The sequence below is a fragment of the Scyliorhinus torazame genome, chromosome 5, assembly GCF_047496885.1.
Source record: "Scyliorhinus torazame isolate Kashiwa2021f chromosome 5, sScyTor2.1, whole genome shotgun sequence".
Lineage (NCBI taxonomy): Eukaryota > Metazoa > Chordata > Chondrichthyes > Carcharhiniformes > Scyliorhinidae > Scyliorhinus > Scyliorhinus torazame.
This window is the reverse complement of record NC_092711.1, coordinates 78,329,895-78,352,616: the sequence shown is the minus strand read 5'-3', so window position 1 is coordinate 78,352,616 and position 22,722 is coordinate 78,329,895. Positions and strand designations below refer to the sequence as shown.

At 49.7% G+C, this 22,722-nt stretch overlaps 1 protein-coding gene across 1 annotated transcript in view; it reads left to right on the top strand.

Moving 5' to 3' along the window:
* LOC140421448 (uncharacterized) overlaps positions 1–22,722 on the top strand; it is a 43,895-nt gene that overhangs the window by 3,642 nt on the left and 17,531 nt on the right. The window contains exons 3-4 of the mRNA XM_072506169.1: positions 7,887–8,001; positions 16,831–18,536. Of these exons, the coding sequence (XP_072362270.1) occupies positions 17,518–18,536 (1,019 nt within the window). The 5' untranslated portion in view covers positions 7,887–8,001; positions 16,831–17,517. The remainder of the gene's footprint in view (positions 1–7,886; positions 8,002–16,830; positions 18,537–22,722) is intronic.

The window sequence follows — 22,722 nt, the reverse complement described above, 5'->3', positions numbered from 1 at the left end:
AAGAAGTGGCAGATGGAATACAATGTGGAAAAGTGTGAGGTTATGGACTTTCGAAGCAGGCATAGACTATTTTCTAAATGGTGAAATGCTGAGGAAATCACAAGCACGAAGGGACTTGGGAGACCTTGTTCAAGATTCTCTTCAGGTTAACGTGCAGGGTCAGTCGGCAGTTAGGAAGGCAAATGCAATGTATTTGTGTCGAGTGGGCTAGAATACAAGACAAGGGATGTACCTCTGAGGCTATATAAGGCTCTGATCTGACCCATTTGGAGTATTATGAGCCGTTTTGGGCCCGTATCTAAGTAAGGATGTGCTGGCCGTGGAAAGGGTCCAGAGGAGGTTTACAAGAATGATCCCTGGAATGAAGAGCGTGTCGTATGAGGAACGGTTGAGGACTCTGGGTCTGTACTCGTTGGAGTTTAGAAGGATATGGGGGGATCTTATTAAAACTTACAGGATACTGCGAGGCCTGGGTAGAGAGGACATGGAGAAGATGTTTCCACTTGTAGGGACAACTAGAAGCAGAGGACACAATCTCAGACCAAAGGGGCGATCCTTTAAAACAGAGTAAGAAGTCTTGCAACACCAGGTTAAAATCCAACAGGTTTGTTTCGACTCACTAGCTTCAGGGGCACAGTTCCTTCCTCAGGTGATGAGGAGGAATTAAAACAGATGAGGAAGAATTTCTTCAGTCAGAGGGTGGTGAATCTGTGGAACTCTTTGCCACAGAATGCCGTGGAGGCCAAATCACTGAGTGTCTTGAAGACAGAGATAGATAGGTTCTTGATTAATAAGGGGATCAAGGGTTATGGGGAGAAAGCAGGAGAATGGAGATGGGAAAAATATCAGCCATGATTTACTGGCGGAGCAGATTCGATGGGCCGTGTGTCCTAATTCTGCTCCTATGTCTTATGATGTGAAGAAAACCATTCTGTGCTGCATGTGGGATCATGAATGCACTGCTCGAAAATGTGGTGGAGGCAGATTCAATTGATGCCTTGAAAAGAGAATTGGACAACTATCTGTTACTGTCAGATCAGCCATGAGGTTATTAAATGGTGGAGCAGACTGGGCTGAATAGCCAACTCCAGCTCCTTGCTCATCTGTTCGTATCTTTTGAGGAGAAAAATATCTGCAGAGTTCAGGGCCAAGGACAGGGGATTGTGACTGTTGCAGAAAGTTGGCACAGATACAATTTGTTGAGTGCCTTTGTTTTGTGCTGTCACCTTTCTATGTCACTGTGTTATGAGGGAAATGCAGTGCACCAATGCAAGAGAGGCAGATTACTCCCTCGATATGGATTGGATTTGTTTATTGTCACGTGCACCGAAGTACAGTGAAAAGTATTATTCTGCGAGCAGCTCAAACAGATCATTTTGTACATGAAAAGAAAGTAAACTAAAAAGAAAATACATAATAGGGCAACCCAAGGTACACAATGTAAATATATAGACAAAGGCATTGGTTGAAGCATACAGGAGTGTAGTATTAATCAGGTCAGTCCATAAGAGGGTCGTTTAGGAGTGGTAATAGCGGGGAAGAAGCTGATTAGAATCTGTTTCTGCGTGTTCTCAGACTTTTGTGTCTCCTGCCTGATGGAAGAAGTTGGAAGAGTGAGTAAGCTGGGTGGGAGGGGTCATTGATTATGCTGCCCGCTTTCCCAAGACAGCGGGAGGTGTGGATAGAATCAATGGATGGGAGGCAGGTTCGTGTGATGGATTGAGCTGTGTTCACTACTCTCTGAAGTTTCTTCCGGTCTTGGACCAAGCAGTTGCTATACCAGGCAGTGATGCAGCCAGATAGGATGATTTCTATGGTGCATCTGTAAAAGTTGGGAAGAGTCAGTGCGGACATGCCAAACTTCCTTAGTTTCCTGAAGAAGTATAGGTGCTGTTGTGCTTTCTTGGTGGTAGTGTCGATGTGCGTGGACCAGGACAGATATTTGGTGATGGAAACCCTGTGCCCCCGTGCAGGAGAGGCTGGTTGTTGGGCAGTGTGAGCTGATCATGGCTTGATAAAGACTAAGGCAGGTGTCAAGACCCTTGGAGTGAAAACAGGTCTGGAGGGAGTGGGTCAAAAAACCTGGGGAGTTGCATTTTGCATGAATCGTGAGTGTGACCCAGTCACAATTATGAACAGTAAACAAATCTATCACTGATTTGATGCGATGATTTACCGTGTCCCAGGTGTTTTAAATACTGTACATACTGTAGATCAGCCTGCTTGTGCCCATGTCTAAGCGATATCAGAATAATGTGCTTCTGTATTAAATAAAGTATCCAAAACTCTCATTGTGCTTCATGCCCAGCATCTTGCCTAACTGTGGATCTTCTGTTTTGCTGACTGGGAAATAGAATCTTCCTGTTTACTCATGGCTCTATGGCGGCTGTGTTACCCAGAATCCCCCGCGCTGCAGAAAGTTCCCGATCAGTGAGTGTACGAGGCCAGTGCGCAGGTGCAGTGTGGGTGTGTGCTCTGAGCATGCTCAGTGTCAGTCATGGTGAGGGAGTGAGGAGGAGCTGGGTTGAACACAACAGTGAGCTGCACCCTGTGAGAAGGGCATCTCCCAGTCTCTGACTCTCCTGCAGCTTCCTATCTTGGTTGAGTTGGACAAGGAATTCTCATCATTTGAGCTGGAAAAGGCCATTGATTGCTGAGCAAGCAGAAAGCACCCGGCAAGGATGGAATTCCAGCTGAACTCACACACAGAAAGTCCCATCGACTGTCACACCTTCCTGCCCTCCCCTTTTGGGCTGTGAGACTGGTCCACGGAACATGTGTGATGCAATAAAAAACAGCAGTGACAGGGAGACAGCATCAACTACAGGGACATCTCACTCCTTAGAGTCAGGGGAAGACCTTCACTTGGCTGATGTTTAAAAGATTCATCTATTTGCAGACTGAGTGTATCCAGAAGCACAGTGTGGTATCTGTGCTGACAGATCTACAATCTCCACACACCAGCTACAAGGGAAGAGAACAATTGGGATTTGATCTGAAGTGTCAGTGCTGAGAAAGTGAAATGTTCTAATTACTGAGTGAAAGTAAACCTTTCAGTGCGAATCACAATTTACTGGTCCAATTGGAAAAGACACCAAAACGTTTCAATCTCTGAAGATAAACTTCAGCCTTGAAGTTATGTTTCAGAGCTCACAAGTTGTGGGAAGCTTTGTGAATGTTTCCTCTTCCCTTTTGTAAACAAGCAGCAAAGTTAACCTTTTCTCTGACAGCACGGCAACAATTTGAAATACAGATTGACTTTTAAAGATTTGGCTTCACCCCATTTGTTGGGGTCATATTTCCGGCCGTGAGAATCATCGCGGGTGGGATGGAAATTTGCTGGAACATTTTTTTATAATCCTAATCTTTATTGTCACAAGTAGTCTTACATTAACACTGCAATGAAGTTACAGTGAAAAGCCCCCAGTCAGCACATTCCGGAGCCTGTTCAGGTACACAGAGGGAGAATTCAGGATTGTCATGTGAGAGTACCTTTAAGAACCTGGTGTTTATCAAATAGCTGCAGTGAAGATGGACAGCCCAGCTCCACCCACACTCTGATATCACTGCAGCTATTTGATAAAATATATTTCACCCCCACAACCCAAAAATATGTGCAGGTTAGGTGGATTGGCCATGCTAAATTGCCCCTTAATTGGAAAAAATGAATTGGGTACTCTAAATTTATAAAAAAAACAAAGAAGGGTAGCAAGGATAGTATACAGGTGAAAGACGGGAGGAATGGCCAAAGCGCAGGTGAGCGCGAGACGATACTGGCAGCGAAGTCCGCCTGGGAGAAGCAAGTGACAACACCAACACCAGACCCATCAAGTATTGCCCTCTGTAATTGTTTCTCCGGCACCCAAGTGTATATCTACCTCCCCAGTCTCCCCCCCGCCCCCCACCACACACACACACACAAACAGATGCCTACTTCGGTGCTATAAATAATTTTGCCAATTGTACAGAGTTGCTGCTGTTGAGCTGGTGCATAATACTCGACCAGTTACTTCATTTGATTTTTTATTGTTACTTTTTTTTGTGATATGTTTGTGTGCCCTTCTCTTCTATGTATATGTACATATATATATATCATATTCTGTGTACATAACGCCAAATATACTTTGTTCAAAAACCCAATAAAAAAAAGAAGGGTAGCATGGATAATTCAGGTAATTACACGTCAGTGGCAGGAAATTATGGGAGAGAATTCTTTTGAGAAAAGATTTATTCCCACTTGGAAATAAGTGGACATATTAGCGAGAAGCAACATGGTTTTATGAAGGCGAGGTCGTGTCTCACTAACTTGATCGAGTTTTTGAGGAAGGGACAAAGATAATTGATGAGTGGAGGGCAGTGGAATTTGTCTACAAGGACTACATAGGCAGCACGTTAGCACAAGTGGCTAGCACTGTGGCTTCACAGCGCCAAGGTCCCAGGTTAGATTTCCCGCTGGGTCACTGTGCGGAGTCTGCACGCTCTCCCCGTGTCTGGGTGGGTTTCCTCCGGGTGCTCCGGTTTCTTCCCACAGTCCAAGACATGCAGGTTAGGTGGATTGGCCATGCTAAATTGCCCTTAGTGTCCAAAAAAAAAAGGTGAGGAGGGGTTATTGGGATAGGGTGGAAATGAGGGCTTAATTTGTCGGTTATGGGGATAGGGTGGAAGTGAGGGCTTAAGTGGGTCGGTTACGGGGATAGGGTGGAAGTGAGGGCTTAAGTGGGTCTGTGCGGACTCGATGGGCTGAATGGCCTCCTTCTGCACTGTATGTTCTATGTTCAGTAAGGTCTTTGTAAGGTCCCTCATGGCAGACTGGTACAAAAGGTGAAGTCACACTGGATCAGAGGTGAGCTGGCAAGATGGATACAGAACTGGCTCAGTCAGAGAAGACACAGGGTAGCAGTGCACGGGTACGTTTCTGATGGAGAGCTGTGACTAGTGGCGTGCCTCAGGGATCAGTGCTGGGATCTTTGCTGTTTGTAATATATATTAATGTTTTGGAGGAAAATGTAACTGGTTTGATTAGTGAGTTTGCAGGTGACACAAAGATTAGTAGAATTATGGATCGCGATGAGGACCGTTAGAGGATACAGCAGGATATAGATTGGTTGGAGACTTGGGCGGAAAGTTGGCAGATGGAATTTAATCCGGACAAACGTGAGGTAATGCATTTTGGAAGGTCTAATACAGATGGGAAATATACAGTAAATGGCAGAACCCTCAAGAGTATTGATAGGCAGAGGGATCTGGGTGTACAGGTACACAGGTCACTGAAAGTGGAAGCACAGGTGGAGAAGGTAGTCAAAAAGGCATATGACATGCTACCTTCGTCGGCCGGGGCATTGAGTTTAAAAATTGGCAAATCATGTTGCAGCTTTATAGAACCTTAGTTAGGCCGCACTTGGAATATGGAGTTCAATTCTGGTCGCCAGACTACCAGAAGGATGGGAAGCCTTTGGAGAGGATACAGAAAAGATTTACCAGCGTGTTGTCTGGTAGGGAGGGATTAGCTGTGAGGAGCGGTTGGAGAAACTTGGTTTGTTCTCACTGGAATGACGGAGGTTGAGGTGCGATCTGATCGAAGTCTGCAAGATTATGAGGGGCATGGACAGAATGGATAGTCAGAAGTTTTTTCTCAGAGTGAAAGAGTCAATTGCTAGGGAACATAGGTTTAAGGTGCGAGGGGCAAGCTTTGAAGAAGATGGACGAGGCACATTTGTTTACACACAGGGTGGTGGGAGCCTGGAACTCGCTGCCGGGGGAGGTAGTGGAAGCAGGGATGATAGTGACTTTTAAGGAGCATCTTGAAAAATACAAGAATAGGATGGGAATAGCAGGATACGGTCCCCGGAAGGGTAAGGGCTTTTAGTTCAGACGAGCAGCATGGTTGGTGCAGGCTTGGAGGGCCGAATGGCCTGTTCCTGTGCTGTACTTTTCTTTGTGACCATCAAACTGCATTACCGTTGACCTGGGTAATTTGACAACCATGACCCTGGTTTGTAGAGACCCAGGTGCCTGATTAATGAAGCAGAACAGCAGCAGAGGAAAGAATATTAAGCAAATTCTGCTCTCTGGATCCCACTGTCTGATGGGATGTCCTGCCCCATGTGTCCAAAAATCTGCAGCTCTGTTCAGTCTTATGAAGACCCAGGGCAGAAACACACAAACCTGAGAAGACGCCATCCTTGAATCGAGCGACTGCTGATGACAACAAGAGTCAATGTGCAGCAGGGAGCAGGAGCGGCCATCCTGGAGCAGGAGCGGTCATCCTGAACCAGGGAGCAGGAGCAGTTATCCTGGACCAGGGAGCAGGAGCGGTCATCCTGGACCAGGGAGCAGGAGCGGTCATCCTGGACCAGGGAGCAGGAGCGGTCACCCTGGACCAGGGAGCAGGAGCAGTCATCCTGGACCAGGGAGCAGGAGCGGTCATCCTGGACCAGGGAGCAGGAGCGGTCATCCTGGACCAGGGAACATGAGCGGTCATCCTGGACCAGGGAGCAGGAGCGGTCATCCTGGACCAGGGAGCAGGAGCGGTCAGCCTGGACCAGGGAGCAGGAGCGGTCTTCCTGGACCAGGGAGCAGGAGCGGTCAACTTGACCAGGGAGCAGGAGCGGTCATCCTGGACAAGGGAGCAGGAGCGGTCATGCTGGACCAGGGAGCACGAGGGGTCATCCTGGACCAGGGAGCAGGAGCGGCCATCCTGGACCAGGGAGCAGGGGAGTCATCCTGGACCAGGGAGCAGGAGCGTTCATCTTGGACCAGGGAGCAGGAGCGGTCTTCTTGGACCAGGGAGCAGGAGCGGCCAGCCTGGACCAGGGAGCAGGAGCGGTCATCCTGGACCAGGGAGCAGGAGAGGTCATCCTGGACCAGGGAGCAGGAGCGGTCTTCCTGGACCAGGGAGCAGGAGCGGTCAACTTGACCAGGGAGCAGGAGCGGTCATCCTGGACAAGGGAGCAGGAGCGGTCATGCTGGACCAGGGAGCACGAGGGGTCATCCTGGACCAGGAGGCAGGAGCGGCCATCCTGGACCAGGGAGCAGGGGAGTCATCCTGGACCAGGGAGCAGGAGCGTTCATCTTGGACCAGGGAGCAGGAGCGGTCTTCTTGGACCAGGGAGCAGGAGCGGCCAGCCTGGACCAGGGAGCAGGAGCGGTCATCCTGGACCAGGGAGCAGGAGCGGTCATCCTGGACCAGGGAGCAGGAGCGGTCATCCTGGACCAGGGTGCAGGAGCGGTCATCCTGGACCAGGGAGCAAGAGCGGTCATCCTGGACCAGGGAGCAAGAGCGGTCATCCTGGACCAGGGACCAGGGAGCAGGAGCGGTCATCCTGGACCAGGGAGCATGAGCGGTCATCCTGGAGCAGGGAGCAGGTGGAGAGAATGCTGTGGATTTCTATCCTGCACTGTGTAAAGGGGAAATAAATAGTACATGTTAAGGTAATAATATGATTTAAGAATGAGGTTTCAGACTGAATAAAACAACAGATACGGGGTTACAGATTGTTACTAAGATTCTAATTGACCTTTGTAAAACTGAACGCACAAGTCAGCAGCATTTGCAGCTGTGTTCTCGCAAGGACAGCGAGCTTCAATAACAAGGAACAGGAGGTAACGGCTGTCTCAGTAACAGATAGGGACAGTGGACAATAACAAGATAAGCGGTGCCTTCAAGGGTAGGTGAGAGTGCGTGTTTATATATACCAGATTGAAACTTTAAACAGTGACTGTGCATGTGTTCAGAAAGTTAGAACTGTGCCACTTTGTGTAAACAATAAAATTAGTTCAGCGAGAATGCTTGTTGGCTACATCTCGTAAATCTGCTCTGATGCTCCTGTGAATCATTTGTTCGGAGAAGTTAACTGTGACAGGTGATGGTTTCTGTACATTTGCAGGATACTGGAAGTGGAGGATTGACAGACGGAAACTCAAACCAGACATCACATCGCGATCTGACAGAGTCACTCGATTCATCAGAACCTGAATTTCAGCAGCATCTGGGTGTGGAAGGTAAAAGGTTTGTCTGTTCTGTCTGTGAGGGAAGATTTCAGGTCTCAGTGTGACTGGAAAAGCCCCGAGATTCACAAACCCTGGTTAAGCCAAACCTGGAGAACTGTGTTCAGCTCTGGGCAACAAACCTGAGGAAGGACAGAATGTAGCACAGATTTACCCGAGTGATATCTGAACGCCCAGAGTTAAATTACAAGGTACAATTACAGGAAAGGCTGTGTGGACTGTGCACATTCTCCCGAGTCTGCGTGGGTTTCCTCCGGGTGCTCCGGTTACCTCCCACAAAAATGTGTAGGTTAGGTGGATTGGCCGTGCTAAATTGTCCCTTTGTGTACAAAAGGCGAGGTAGTGTTATGGGAATAGGGTGGGAAAGTAGGCCTCGGTAGGGTGTTCTTTCAGAGGGTCAGTATAGACTCGATGGACCGAATGGGCTCCTTCTGCACTGTAAGGATTTAAGGATTTCTTGGAAAGAGCCATAGAGTCAGAATGGTACAGAGGAGGCCATTCCACCCATTGAACCATGCCAGCTCACTACAGCAATCCAGTCAATCCCATTCTCCTGCTCTATCCCGTGTCCTTGCAGCTTTATTTCCCTCCAGTGTCTCTCCAATGTCCTTCAAAATTATTCATCGTGTCTATTTCCACCCCTTCATGGCAGCAGGTTTTGGGTCATTATCACTCACTGTGTAAAAATATTCTCCCCCACATCCCCCTCTATTTCTTATCCAAAAATGTAAATCTCTGTCCCAGATTGTTTCGTTTACCTTATCCAAACACGTCAGAATCTTGAGAACCTGAATCAAATCTCCCCTCAGCTTCTTTTGCTCAAACTATTCTGGTAAATCTGCAACTTCTCAGAATCTTCACTTCCTTCCTAAAGTCTGGTTACCGGATCCGGCCACAATACTCGAGATGTGACCTAACCAGAGCGTTATAAAGATTCAGCATCACTTCCCGGTTTTTCTATCAGTATTCCTGCTTATGAAGCTCAACACCCCATTTGCTTTACTAACTACTCTCTCAATATGTCTTGCAGATATACAAAATCCTTTTCCTTCACCTCAAACCTCTATCTCTCTCCTTTCGTAGAGGCCAGAGTCCTGTGTAGGTCCAGATCAGGTGGCAGGTTCCCTCCCTGAAGGACATTGGTGAACCAGTTGAGTTTTCACAATAATCCAGTAACTTTCATCATCACTTCTTCCTAGTCTCCGGTCGCACGGTGGTTCGCACTGCTGCTTTATGGTGATGGAGGCTGAAGGTTTGAAAGATTTGTCAAACTTCTGGTCAAGTTGTCCTTCGGGGAGGAAACCTTCCACCTGGTCTCTGAAAGGAGAGAGATAGAGGCGGGAGGTGAAGGAAAAGGATTTTGTATATCTGCAAGATATATTGAGAGAGTAGTTAGTAAAGCAAATGGGGTGTTGTGGCGCAGCCACAGGCTCAGCCTGATTGGCTGATTCTTGGCGGCATTTTGTGTTTGCGAATTAGAGCTGGAGATGGATGGTCAGTTCCCCTCTGTCCGGGGTGGGGGGTGTCAGTTCCCCTCTGTCCGGGGTGGGGGGGTCAGTTCCCCTCTGTCCTGTGTGGGGGGGATGGTCAGTTCCCCTCTGTCGGGGGGTGGGGGGATGGTCAGTTCCCCTCTGTCCAGGGTGGGGGGGGGGGGATGGTCAGTTCCCCTCTGTCCGGGGGTGGGGGGATGGTCAGTTCCCCTCTATCCGGGGGTGGGGGGATGGTCAGTTCCCCTCTGTCCGGGGTGGGGGGGATGGTCAATTCCCCTCTGTCCGGGGTGGGGGGTGTCAGTTCCCCTCTGTCCGGGGTGGGGGGGGGGGGGGTCAGTTCCCCTCTGTCCTGTGTGGGGGGGATGGTCAGTTCCCCTCTGTCCGGGGGTGGGGGGATGGTCAGTTCCCCTCTGTCCAGGGTGGGGGGGGGGGGGGGATGGTCAGTTCCCCTCTGTCCGGGGGTGGGGGGATGGTCAGTTCCCCTCTGTCCAGGGTGGGGGGGGGGGATGGTCAGTTCCCCTCTGTCCAGGGTGGGTGGGGGATGGTCAGTTCCCCTCTGTCCAGGGTGGGTGGGGGATGGTCAGTTCCCCTCTATCCTGGGAGCGGGGGTATGGTCAGTTCCCCTCTGTCCTGGGTGGGGGGGTGGTCAGTTCTCCTCTGTCCAGGGGCGGGGGGATGGTCAGTTCCCCTCTGTCTGGGGTGGGGGGGGGGGGATGGTCAGTTCCCCTCTGTCCTGGGAGTGGGGGGATGGGCAGTTCCCCTCTGTCCTGTGTGGGGGGGGGGGATGGTCAGTTCCCCTCTGTCCAGGGGTGGGGGGATGGTCAGTTCCCCTCTGTCCAGGGTGGGGGGGGGGGGGTGGTCAGTTCCCCTCTGTCCTGGGAGCGGGGGGATGGTCAGTTCCCCTCTGTCCTGGGTGGGGGGGGGAATGGTCAGTTCCCCTCTGTCCGGGGTGTGGAGGATGGTCAGTTCCCCTCTGTCCAGGGTGGGGGGGAGGGGAGATGGTCAGTTCCCCTCTGTCCTGGAAGGGGGGAATGGTCAGTTCCCCACTGTCCTGGGTGGGGGGGGGGATGGTCAGTTCCCCTCAGTCCAGGGTGGGGGGTGGTCAGTTCCCCTCTGTCCGGGGTGGGGGGGGGTGGTGGATGGGCAGTTCCCCTCTGTCCGGGGGTGGGGGGGATTCAAACTCATTACCCAGTGTGCTGTTGATCACCTTTACTTTACATGAGAAATTCCCGCTTCGATCCCGCCTGGAAACTTTGTGTTTAAAATTGTTACTGATAAGGAACTAACAGTGAGTTTAGTTTCATGTTGGACAGGGTGAGAGTTCATGTGTTTCATTCTTGAAAAACTCCTTCTTCACCTTTAAACAGGGAACAGTAGGGTGGCACGTGGCGCAGTGGTTAGCACTGGGACTATGGCGCATGAGGACCCGATTTCAAATCCCGGCCCTGGGTCACTGTCCGTGTGGAGTCTGCACATTCTCCCCATGTCTGCGTGGGTTTCACCCCCACAACCCAAAGATGTGCAGGTTAGGTGGATTGGTCACGCTAACTTGCCCATTAATTGGAAAAAAAATAATTGGGTATTCTAAATTTATTTTAAAAACAGGGAACAGTGAGAGAAACCTGATCCACAGTGACCCAAAAACCAGATACTGTAGATGCTGGAAATCCGACCTCAAAACAGAAAATAGTAGAAACACGGAGCAGGTCAAACAACATCTGTGCAGAGGACCAGAGTGAATGCTTCAGGCCAGTGACCTTTTATCCAAGCTGGAAGAATTTGGAAATTGAATAGTTTATCAACAAGTACAGAGGCCGGGAAAGAGAGGGGGAGACGAACGTGATAAATATAAGAAATGGTCATACTTCATAGTTTGTATTTTGCAGTAATATTATGAAAAGCTAGGTTAAATGTTTACAGACATGATGTCTGCGAGAGATTGATTATCTCACTTCTAATTCTGTGACTTTTGCAGGGGAAGTTTAATATGGACACGGTAGGGCAGCACGGTGGCGCAGTGGGTTAGCACTGTGGCCTCACGGCACCAAGTTCCCAGGTTCGATCCCAGCTCTGGGTCACTGTCCATGTGGAGTTTGCACATTCTCCCAGTGTTTGCGTGGGTTTCGCCCCCACAACCCAACGATGTGCAGGGTAGTGGATTGGCCACGCTAAACTGCCCCTTAATTGGAAAAATGAATTGGGTACTCTAAATTAAAAAAAATAATAATAAGGACTTGGAGAATCCACACTGAGTAAAGAACTAGATTCATTTACAATACGGTATATACACTGCCTGCTCGCTCCCTCCCGGGTTCCTCTCATGGTTGGTCCCTTACCGACCATTTTACCGTTTGTAGCGAGAGAGCTAATGTAATGGTGTCACAGTTTGAGCCTGGCTAAACAAGTCAAGAGACCATAATTACAAAAGATAAGGCAGCAGAATTAGGCCATTTGATCATGGCTGATATGTATCTCATCCCCATTCACCTGCTTTCTCCCTGTAATACCTGATCCCCTTATTAATCAAGTACCTATCTATCTCTATCTTAAAAACACTCAGTGACTGACATCACGTGGTGGCACATGGTTAGCACTACTACCTCACAGTGCCAGGGACCCAGGTTAATTCCAGCCTTGGGTCACTGTCTGTGTGGAGTTTGCACTTTCTCCCCGTGTCTGCGTGGGTTTCTTCCGGATGCTCCACTTTCCTCCCACAGTCCAAAGATGTGCAGGTTAGGTGGATTGCCCATGCTAAATTGCCTTCGGTGTCCGGGGATGTGTTGGTTAGGTGGGGTTAAGGGGATAGGGCGGGAGAGTGGCTCTGAGTAGGGTGCTCTTTCAGAGGGTCGGTGTGCATACTTGATAGTGCAGAAAGACGCCATTTGCCCCATCAAGTTCGATGTTTATGTCACTTGGCCTCCACAGTCTTCTTCAGCGAAGAGTTCCACAGGTTCACCACCCTCAGGCTGAAGAAATTCCTCCTCCCCTCAGTTTTAAATGATCGTCCCTTCAGTCTGAGGCTATGCCCTCGGGTTCTAATCTCTCCTACCAGTGGAAACATTTTCTCCACGTCCACTCTATCTGGGTATTCTGTAAGTTTCAATGAGATTCCCATTCATCCTTCTAAACTCCATCGAGTACAGACCCAGAGTCCTCAATCGCTCCTCATATGACAAATCTTTCATTCCAGGGATCATTCTTGTGATCCTCCTCCAGACACCCTCCAAGGCCAGTACATCCTTCCTTAGACACGGGGCCCAAAACTGCTCACAATACTCAAAATGTGGTCTGATGAGAGGCATGGCAGTACATCCCTGCACTTGTATTGTAGCTCTCTTAAAATGAATGCGAACATTGCATTTGCCTTTCTAACTGCCGACTTTCCTTTATTTGTTCTTGGGATGTGGGTGTCGCTGGCTGAGCCGGCATTTGCTGCCCATCCCTAATTGCCCTTGAACTGAGTGGCTTGCTGGGCCATTTCAGAGGGGGCAGTTTGGGAGGATGTGAGGCTGAAGTGATTAAATGACAAAGGGGATAATGGTGCAAGACAAAACTGGGAGACAATGATATAAGTAAATAAACTAATAGGATAAGAGAAGAAATAAAAGACAGGTCCAGGTGAGGTATAAATGGCAACAGCAGAACCGTTACCAGCACCAACTGTCTGAAAATATCGGAGTGATGATTATAATCTGAAATTACTGAAATGAATGTTGTGTCTGGAAGATCAGAAATTGCCTGATCAAGGATGAGGTTCTGTTCCTCGAGTTTCCTTTGAGCTTTATTGGAGCAGTGCAGGAGGCCGAGGACAGAGTGGGAGTGGGGCAGGGAATTAAAATATTAAATGATCAGGAGCTCAGGATTATGCTTGCAGACTAAATGGTGATGTTCCACAGTCACCAATCCAGACTTATCTCCTCAGTGGAGGGGAGACCAAATCGTGAGCAGTGAATACACAATACTGGAAAGCAAGAAGTACAAGTAAATCACTGTCACCTGGAAAGTGTGTTTGGAATCCTGGAATATGGGAAGGATGGCGATGAACTGTTAGTTGGTTGTGTCTGCATGGAAATGACTGACCGTGATGTTCATGAAAACACAAGAAATGGGAGTGGATGCAGACCATACGGCTCATCGAGCCTCTGCATTTCTTGCTGGCTGTAACCTGTCCATTCAGGCTTCATTCCGATAAACTTTCCTGTATCTTCCTCAGTCCTTCTAGGTCCATCAAATGATATGGAGACATTAGCTCAACAATCCTATGAATTAAACTTTAGTCTGGCCCAGTGTCACCGAGCTGAAATCCAGTCTTTCTCTGACACATTATTCTTAATGTCATCACTGACAGGTTAAGAATGAAAAAGCCAACTTTTTAGCAGTAAGGGGAAGAGGCAAGTTTGTAGATACAGAATCACAGAATCTACAGTGCAGAAGGAGGCCGTTTGGCGCATCGAGTCTGCACCGGCCTTAGCACCCTACCTAACCCCACACCTCCACCCTATCCCCACACTTCCACCCTATCCCCGTAACCCCACCTTCCCTTAACTTTTTTGGATGCTAAGGGCAATTTAGCATAGCCAATCCACATATCCCTGCACATCTTTGGATTGTGGAAGGAAACTGGAGCACCCGATGGAAACCCACGCAGACACGGGGAGAACGTGCAGACTCCGCACAGACAGTGACCCCAAGCCGGAATCGAACCTGGGACCCTGGTGCTGTCAAGCCATTGTGCTAACCATTGTGCTACCGTGCTGCCCGATGTTCTACAGTGTCACAGACTGGCTCGTTGGATCTTATTCTGTCCCATCGTACATTCAGCTAATAGTAAAATGTGTAAAATACTGCAACATACAGGCATTTAAGGACAACGGTGAGTTTGCTGCTCAGATTAGTTCAAGTCTCCATATTGTAAAATGGATCTAGAAGGACTGGAGAAGATGTAACAGATGTTACAGATAGTAAAAGTTTCTACAAATATATTTTTAAAAAAGAGTGGCTGAGGTAAATATTGGTCCATTAGAGGATGAGAAGGAGATTTAATAATGGGAGATGAGGAAATGGCTGAGGAACTGAACAGGTTTTTTGGGTCGGTCTTCACAGTGGAAGACACAAATAACATGCCAGTGACTGATCGAAATGAGGCTATGACAGGTGAGGACCTTGAGACGATTGTGATCACCAAGGAGGTAGTGATGGGCAAGCTAATGGGGCTAAAGGTAGACAAGTCTCCTGGACCTGATGGAATGCATCCCAGAGTGCTAAAAGAGATGGCTAGGGAAATTGCAAATGCACTAGTGATAATTTACCAAAATTCACTAGACTCGGGTGGTCCTGGCGGACTGGAAATGAGCAAACGTGACACCACTGTTTTAAAAAGGAGGTAGGCAGAAAGCGGGTAATTATAGGTCAGTGAGCTTAACTTCGGTAGTAGGGAAGATGCTGGAATCTGTCATCAAGGAAGAAATAGCGAGGCATCTGGATGGAAATTGTCCCATTGGGCAGACGCAGCATGGGTTCATAAAGGGTAGGTCATGCCTAACTAATTTAGTGGAATTTTTTGAGGACAATACCAGAGCGGTAGATAACGGGTGCCAATGGATGTGGTATATCTGGATTTCCAGAAAGCCTTTGACATGGTGCCACACAAAAGGTTGCTGCATAAGATAAAGATGCATGGCATTAAGGGTAAAGTAGTCGCATGGATAGAGGATTGGTTAATTAATAGAAAGCAAAGAGTGGGGATTAATGGGTGTTTCTCTGGTTGGCAATCAATAGCTCGTGGTGTCCCTCAGGGATCAGTGTTGGGCTCACAATTGTTCACAATTTACATAGATGATTTGGAGTTGGGGACCAAGGGCAATGTGTCCAAGTTTGCAGACGACACTAAGATGAGTGGGAAAGCAAAAAGTGCAGAGGATACCAGAAGTCTGCAGAGGGATTTGGATAGGTTAAGTGAATGGGCTTGTGTCTGGCAGATGGCATACAATGTTGACAAATGTGAGGTTATCCATTTTGGTAGGAATAACAGCAAAAGGGATTATTATTTAAATGATAAAATATTAAAACATGCTGCTGTGCAGAGAGACCTGGGTGTGCTAGTGCATGAGTCGCAAAAAGTTGGTTTACAGGTGCAACAGGTGATTAAGAAGGCGAACGGAATTTTGTCCTTCATTGCTAGAGGGATGGAGTTTAAGACTAGGGAGGTTATGCTGCAATTGTATAAGGTGTTAGTGAGGCCACAGCTGGAGTATTGTGTTCAGTTTTGGTCTCCTTACTTGAGAAAGGACGTACTGGCACTGGAGGGTGTGCAGAGGAGATTCATTAGGTTAATCCCAGAGCTGAAGGGGTTGGATTACGAGGAGAGGTTGAGTAGACTGGGACTGTACTCGCTGGAATTTAGAAGGATGAGGGGGGATCTTATAGAAACATATAAGATTATGAAGGGAATAGATAGGATAGATGCGGGCCGGTTGTTTCCACTGGCGGGTGAAAGCAGAACTAGGGGGCATAGCCTCAAAATAAGGGGAAGTAGATTTAGGACTGAGTTCAGGAGGAACTTCTTCACCCAAAGGGTTGTGAATCTATGGAATTCCTTGCCCAGTGAAGCAGTAGAGGCTCCTTCATTAAATGTTTTTAAGATAAAGATAGATAGTTTTTTGAAGAATAAAGGGATTAAGGGTTATGGTGTTCGGGCCGGAAAGTGGAGCTGAGTCCACAAAAGATCAGCCATGATCTCATTGAATGGTGGAGCAGGCTCGAGGGGCCAGATGGCCTACTCCTGCTTCTAGTTCTTATCATGGCCAATCCACCTAACCTGCACATCTTTGGACTATGGGAGGAAACCGGAGCACCCAGAGGAAACCCATGCTACATACGGGGAGGATGTGCAGACTCCGCACAGACAGTGACCCAAGCCGGAATCGAACCTGGGACCCTGGAGCTGTGAATCAACAGTGCTAACCACTGTGCTGACCATTGTGACAGGGGGATAGTGTGGGAAAACGGTGCTGAGGTAGGTCAGCCAATGATCCCATTGAATGGTTCAGGCTCGATGGGCCGAATGGCCGACTGCAGCTCATATTTGTTGTGATCTCCTGGACAGGAAGCTGTGAGCTTGGATCTGTCAATCAACATGAATCCGCACCTGAAGGGGAATTGCAAGGGTGAATATTAGATACAGCAGAGTGATAATGGAGGGAGAGTATGTGGGATGGAGCTTTACAGCTTTCGTGGAATAAGAGAGGACAAATGTTCCATAGAAACGAGAATTGTCTGTTCTAAGTTTTGATCCTGTACTAACCGTGATGAATTTTGTAAATTGTTTTTACAGGATATTAGATGAGGAGGAATTACAGACAGAAATCTCAAAAATTACGTCTCGATCTGACAGAGTCACTTGATTCCTTGGAACCTGAACATCATCGGCCTTTGAATCTAGAAGGAGTAATGTTTACCCGAACTGTCAGCTAATGATTTCAAACATCAGTGTGACTGGAAAAGCACCGAGACCCACACAACACACACCCGAGTGAGAGTGTTCCAGTGAACTGACTGTGGAAACATCAGTGTGACTGGAAAAGCACCAAGACCCACACAACACACAACCAAGTGAGAGAGTACATAGACTCCCAGAATTTGGCCCATCGAGTCTGCACCGGCCCTTGGAAAGATCATCCTGCCTAAGCCCACACCTCCACCCTATCACCATAACCCAATAACCCCACCCAACCTTTTCCGAAACTAAGGGCAATTTATCACAGCCAATCCACCTAACCTGCACGTCTTTGGACTGTGGGAGGAAACCGGAGCACCCGGAGGAAACCCACGCTGACACGGGGAGAACGTGCAGACTCCGCACAGACAGTTCCAGTGAACTTACTGTGTAAAGAACTTTAACCAGTTACACAGCCTGAATAAACATAACATTCACAGCAGGGAGAGACCATACCCATGTTGTGTCTGTGGAAGAGGCTTCAATTGATCATCCAACCTGAAGAGCCACGGGGAGACCCTAGACATGGGGAAACCGTGGAAATGTGGGGACTGTGGCAAGGCATTCCGAGCCCCATCAGAGCTGGAAACCCATCGACGCAGTCACACTGGGGAGAGGCCGTTCACCTGCTCCAAGTGTGGGAAGGGATTCAGTCAATTATCCGCCCTGAAGACACACCAGCGAGTTCACACTGGGGAGAGGCCGTTCACCTGCTCTCAGTGTGGGAAGGGATTCACTCAGTCATCCGGCCTGCAGACACACCAGCGAGTTCACACTGGGGAGAGGCCATTCACCTGCTCTCAGTGTGGGAAGGGATTCCGTGATTCATCAACCCTGCAGAGACATCAGCGAATTCTCACTGGGAAGAGGCCATTCACCTGTTCTCAGTGTGGGAAGGGATTCACTCAGTCATCCGGCCTGCAGACACACCAGCGAATTCACAATGGGGAGAGGCCATTCACCTGCTCTCAGTGTGGGAAGGGATTCACTCAGTTATCCGCCCTGCAGACACACCAGCGAGTTCACACTGGGGAGAGGCCATTCACCTGCTCTCAGTGTGGGAAGGGATTCCGTGATTCATCAACCCTGCAGAGACATCAGCGAATTCACACTGGGGAGAGGCCATTCACCTGTTCTCAGTGTGACAAGGGATTCACTCAGTCATCCGGCCTGCAGACACACCAGCGAATTCACAATGGGGAGAGGCCATTCACCTGCTCTCAGTGTGAGAAGGGATTCACTCAGTCATCCGCCCTGCAGACACACCAGCGAGTTCACACTGGGGAGAGGCCATTCACCTGCTCTCAGTGTGGGAAGAGATTCCGTGATTCATCATCCCTGCGGAGACACCGGCGAGTTCACACTGGGGAGAGGCCATTCATCTGTTCTCAGTGTGGGAACGGATTTGCTCAGTTATCTTACCTGCGGACACACCAGCGAATTCACACTGGGGAGAGGCCGTTCACCTGCTCTCAGTGTGGGAAAGGGTTCCGTGATTCATCCAACCTGCGGAGACACCAGCGAGTTCACACTGGGGAGAGACCGTCCACCTCTCACTGTGAGATGGGATTGCATGTTTAATCGCATCTGCTGTGACACCAACAATTTCACAATTGATTACAGGGGTTGGATTCTGCTGTTATTGTTTCTGCTCTGCATCCAGGAGTGCATTTTGTTCATTCTGACAGGTGGTCAGTGGGGATGGTCGGAGGGTTTCTTTCTGCTGGACTGGCCGGTCTCACCACTTTGCCTCCAGTGGGCTGATGCTCTTTGAGCCTTGTTGCTAATACCTGGCTCCAAATTTCATAAGGATCACAGAGTGAAAGGGGGTTTGGAAGTTTGAAGATATTTAGTTTCAATTTCTGTTTGGAACCCCCCCCCCCCCCCCCCCCCCAAGTCATGTTGCCATGGAGATGGGCCCTGGTGGTTACATGTTTTTTTTGTTTAATTTATCTGGGTGTTCCTCACAGAGGAAAACTATCACAGTGTGAGGGGCAATTTGTCTGGGGTGGTCTGGGAAACTGATTGGTACAGATAATACCTAATATTTAAGGAATTATTACATATTTATCAGGGGGTTTGTTAGCTCAGTTGACTGGACGACTGGTTTGTGATGCAGAGCAAGGTCAACAGTGAGGATTCAACTCCCGTACTGGCTGAGTTTATTCATGAAGGCCCCGCCTTCTCAACCAGGCCCCTCGCCTGAGGTGTGCTGACCCTCGGGTTAAATCACCTCCAGTCAGCTCTCTCTCTGTCAAAGGGGAGAGCAGCCTATGGACCTCTGGGACTTTTGCGACTTTTATTTCACATGTATACAACAAATATAGATTCCTTTAAGGAACAAAATTCCAACAGGAAAAGTGATGTAACCGTGGCGAACAAGAAAAGTTAAAGATTCCATGAGATCCATTAGAATTCAGCAAAGGAGGATCAAGAAACTGATGAGAGCAAACTGGCGAGAAACATAAAAACCGACTGGAAAAGCTTCTGCAGGAATGTGAAAAGGAAAAGATTAGCGAAGGCCAATGTGGGTCCATTCCAGGCAGAGACAGGAGAGTTTATTTATTTTTTTGAAAATATATTCATTAAAGTTTTTTAACAAAACATAACAATTTTTCCCCTTACAAACAATAAACCCCCCCCCCACCCGTAACAAAATAACACAAAATCACCCTGAGCAAGATATATACATGGTAAGATGATATATTTACATAGCTTTATACACTGGCTCTTGCCCATTCGTGCCAGTTTCCCCCACCCTCCATGTTATCTCCCGCTCATCCGTCCTCTCAAGCAGTCTCTCGTTTCCCCCCCCCCCCCCCCCCCCCCCCCCCCCCCCCCCCCCGCCAGGGTTGCTGCTGCTGCTGACCGGCCTTCCTCTAACACTCCGCGAGATAGTCTAGGAACGGTTGTCACCACCTGTAGAACCCCTGCGCAGACCCCCTTAAGGCAAACTTAATCCTCTCCAACTTTATGAACCCAGCCATGTCATTTGTCTAGGCCTCTACGCTAGGGGGCTTTGCCTCCTTCCACATGAGCAAGATCCTTCGCCGGGCTACCAGGGACGCAAAGACCAGAATGCCGGCCTCCACTACTCTAAATATTGCTAGCCCCCAGCTTGGCTTGACCCGGACTTTCACCACCTGAGATATTGCTCCCGCCACTCCTCTCCAGAACCCCTCCAGTGCCGGACATGTCCAGAACATGTGGACATGGTTCGCCGGGCTCCCTGAACATCTTACGCATCTGTCCTCTACCCCAAAGAACCTACTCAACCTCACCCCCGTCAGGTGCGCTCTGCGAAACACCTTAAATTGTATCAGGCTAAGCCTGGCACATGAGGAGGACGAATTAACCCTACCCAGGGCGTCCGCCCACAAACCTTCCTCGATCTCCTCCCCCAGCTCCTCCTCCCATTTACCCTTCAACTCTTCTGCTAGCGCTTCCCCCTCTTCTTTCATCTCTTGGTGTATTGCCGAAACCTTGCCCTCCCCGACCCATACACCCGAAATCACCCTGTCTTGAACTTCTTGTGCCGGGAGCAGCGAGAATTCCCTGACCTGTCGCCTCACAAAAGCCCTCACCTGCATATATCGGAATGCATTTCCCGGGGGTAGCTCAAACTTCTCCTCCAGTGCCCCTAGGCTCGCAAATGTCCCGTCGATGAACAGGTCCTCCATTCTTCTAATCCCCGCCCGGTGCCAGCCCTGGAACCCCCCGTCCATCTTCCCCGGGACAAACCGGTGGTTACTCCTAATCGGGGACCACACCGAGGCTCCCATTGCACCCCTATGCCGTCTCCACTGGCCCCAGATCCTTAACGTTGCCGCCACCACCGGACTCGTGGTGTACTTCGATGGCTGGAGCGGCAGCAGTGCCGTCACCAGCGCCCCCAAGCTTGTTCCTTTGCAGGACGCCATCTCCATCCTCTTCCATGCCGCCCCCTCTCTCTCCATAACCCACTTGCGGATCATCGCCACGTTTGCTGCCCAGTAGTAGCTCCCTAGGTTTGGCAGCGCCAGCCCTCCTCGGTCCCTACTGCGCTCCAGGAACCCTCTCCTTACCCTCAGGGTCTTGTTCGCCCACACAAACCCCATAATACTCCTACCTACTCGCTTGAAAAAGCCCTTGGTAATCAAGATGGTGAGGCACTGGAACACAAACAAAAACCTCGGAAGGACCACCATTTTGACCGACTGCACTCTACCCGCCAACGAGAGCGGCAACATGTCCCATCTTTTCAAGTCCACCTCCATTTGGTCCACCAACCACGTCAGATTCAGTTTGTGTCGGGCCCCCCAGCTCCTGGCTATCTGCATCCCTAGATACCGAAAGCTCCCCTCCGCCCTCCTCAGCGGTAGGTCCCCTATCCCTCTTTCTTGGTCCCCTGCCTGTAATACAAAAAGCTGGCTCTTCCCTACATTGAGCTTATAGCCCGAGAACTCCCTAAACTCCCTCAAAGTCTGCATGACCTCCACCATCCCCTCCATTGGGTCCGCCACGTACAGCAGCAGGTCGTCCGCGTATAGCGACACCCGATGCTCTTCTCCCCCGCGGACCACCCCCTTCCATTTATTGGACTCCCTCAGTGATATGGCCAAGGGTTCGATCGCCAATGCAAACAACGGGGGGACAGAGGGCACCCCTGCCTCGTTCCTCGGTACAGCCGAAAGTACTCCGACCTCCGCCGGTTCGTCACCACACTTGTCACCGGGGCGCTGTAGAGAAGCCTAACCCAGCTAATAAACCCTCCCCCGAACCCAAACCTGTGCAACACCTCCCAGAGGTACTCCCACTCTACTCGGTCAAAGGCCTTTTCCGCGTCCATGGCTGCCACTATCTCCGCCTCTCCCTCCTCCGATGGCATCATAATCACGTTTAAGAGCTGCCGCACATTCGTATTTAGTTGCCTGCCCTTTACAAATCCCGCCTGGTCCTCATGTATCATCCCCGGCACACAGTCCTCAATCCTCGTGGCCAGCACTTTTGCCAATAGCTTAGCGTCCACATTAAGGAGCGAAATCGGCCTATACGATCCACATTGCTGTGGGTCCTTGTCTCGCTTCAGAATCATGGAAATTGTCGCCTCCGACATTGTCGGGGGCAGGGTCCCCTGCTCTCTTGCCTCGTTAAAGGTCCTCACTAATAGCGGGGCCAACAGGTCCGCATACTTTCTATAGAACTCCACCGGGAACCCGTCCGGCCCCGGGGCCTTCCCAGCCTGCATGCTCCCCAAGCCCTTACTCAGCTCCTCCAACCCGATTGGTGCCCCCAGACCAGCCACCTCTTGCTCCTCCACCCTCAGGAACCGCAGTTGGTCCAGGAATCTTACCATCCCCTCTTCCCCCCCGGGGGCTGGGATCTGTACAGCTCTTCGTAGAAGGCCTTGAATACCTTGTTTATTTCCGTTGCACTCTGGGCCATGACTCTCCCACCATCTTTGACTCCCCCTATTTCCCTCTCTGCCGCCCTCTTGCGGAGCTGGTGTGCCAGCATCCAACTGGCCTTTTCCCCACACTCGTAGGTCGCCCACTGCGCCTTCCTCCATTGTGCCTCCGCCTTCCCCGTGGTCAACAGGTCAAACTCCATCTGGAGCCGTCGTCTTTCCCCAAGTAATCTTTCCTCCGGGGCCTCTGCGTATCTCCTGTCCACTCGCAAAATCTCCCCCGCTAACCTCTTCCTTTCCCTGCCCTCTGTCTTCTCTCTATGGGCCCTGATGGAGATTAGCTC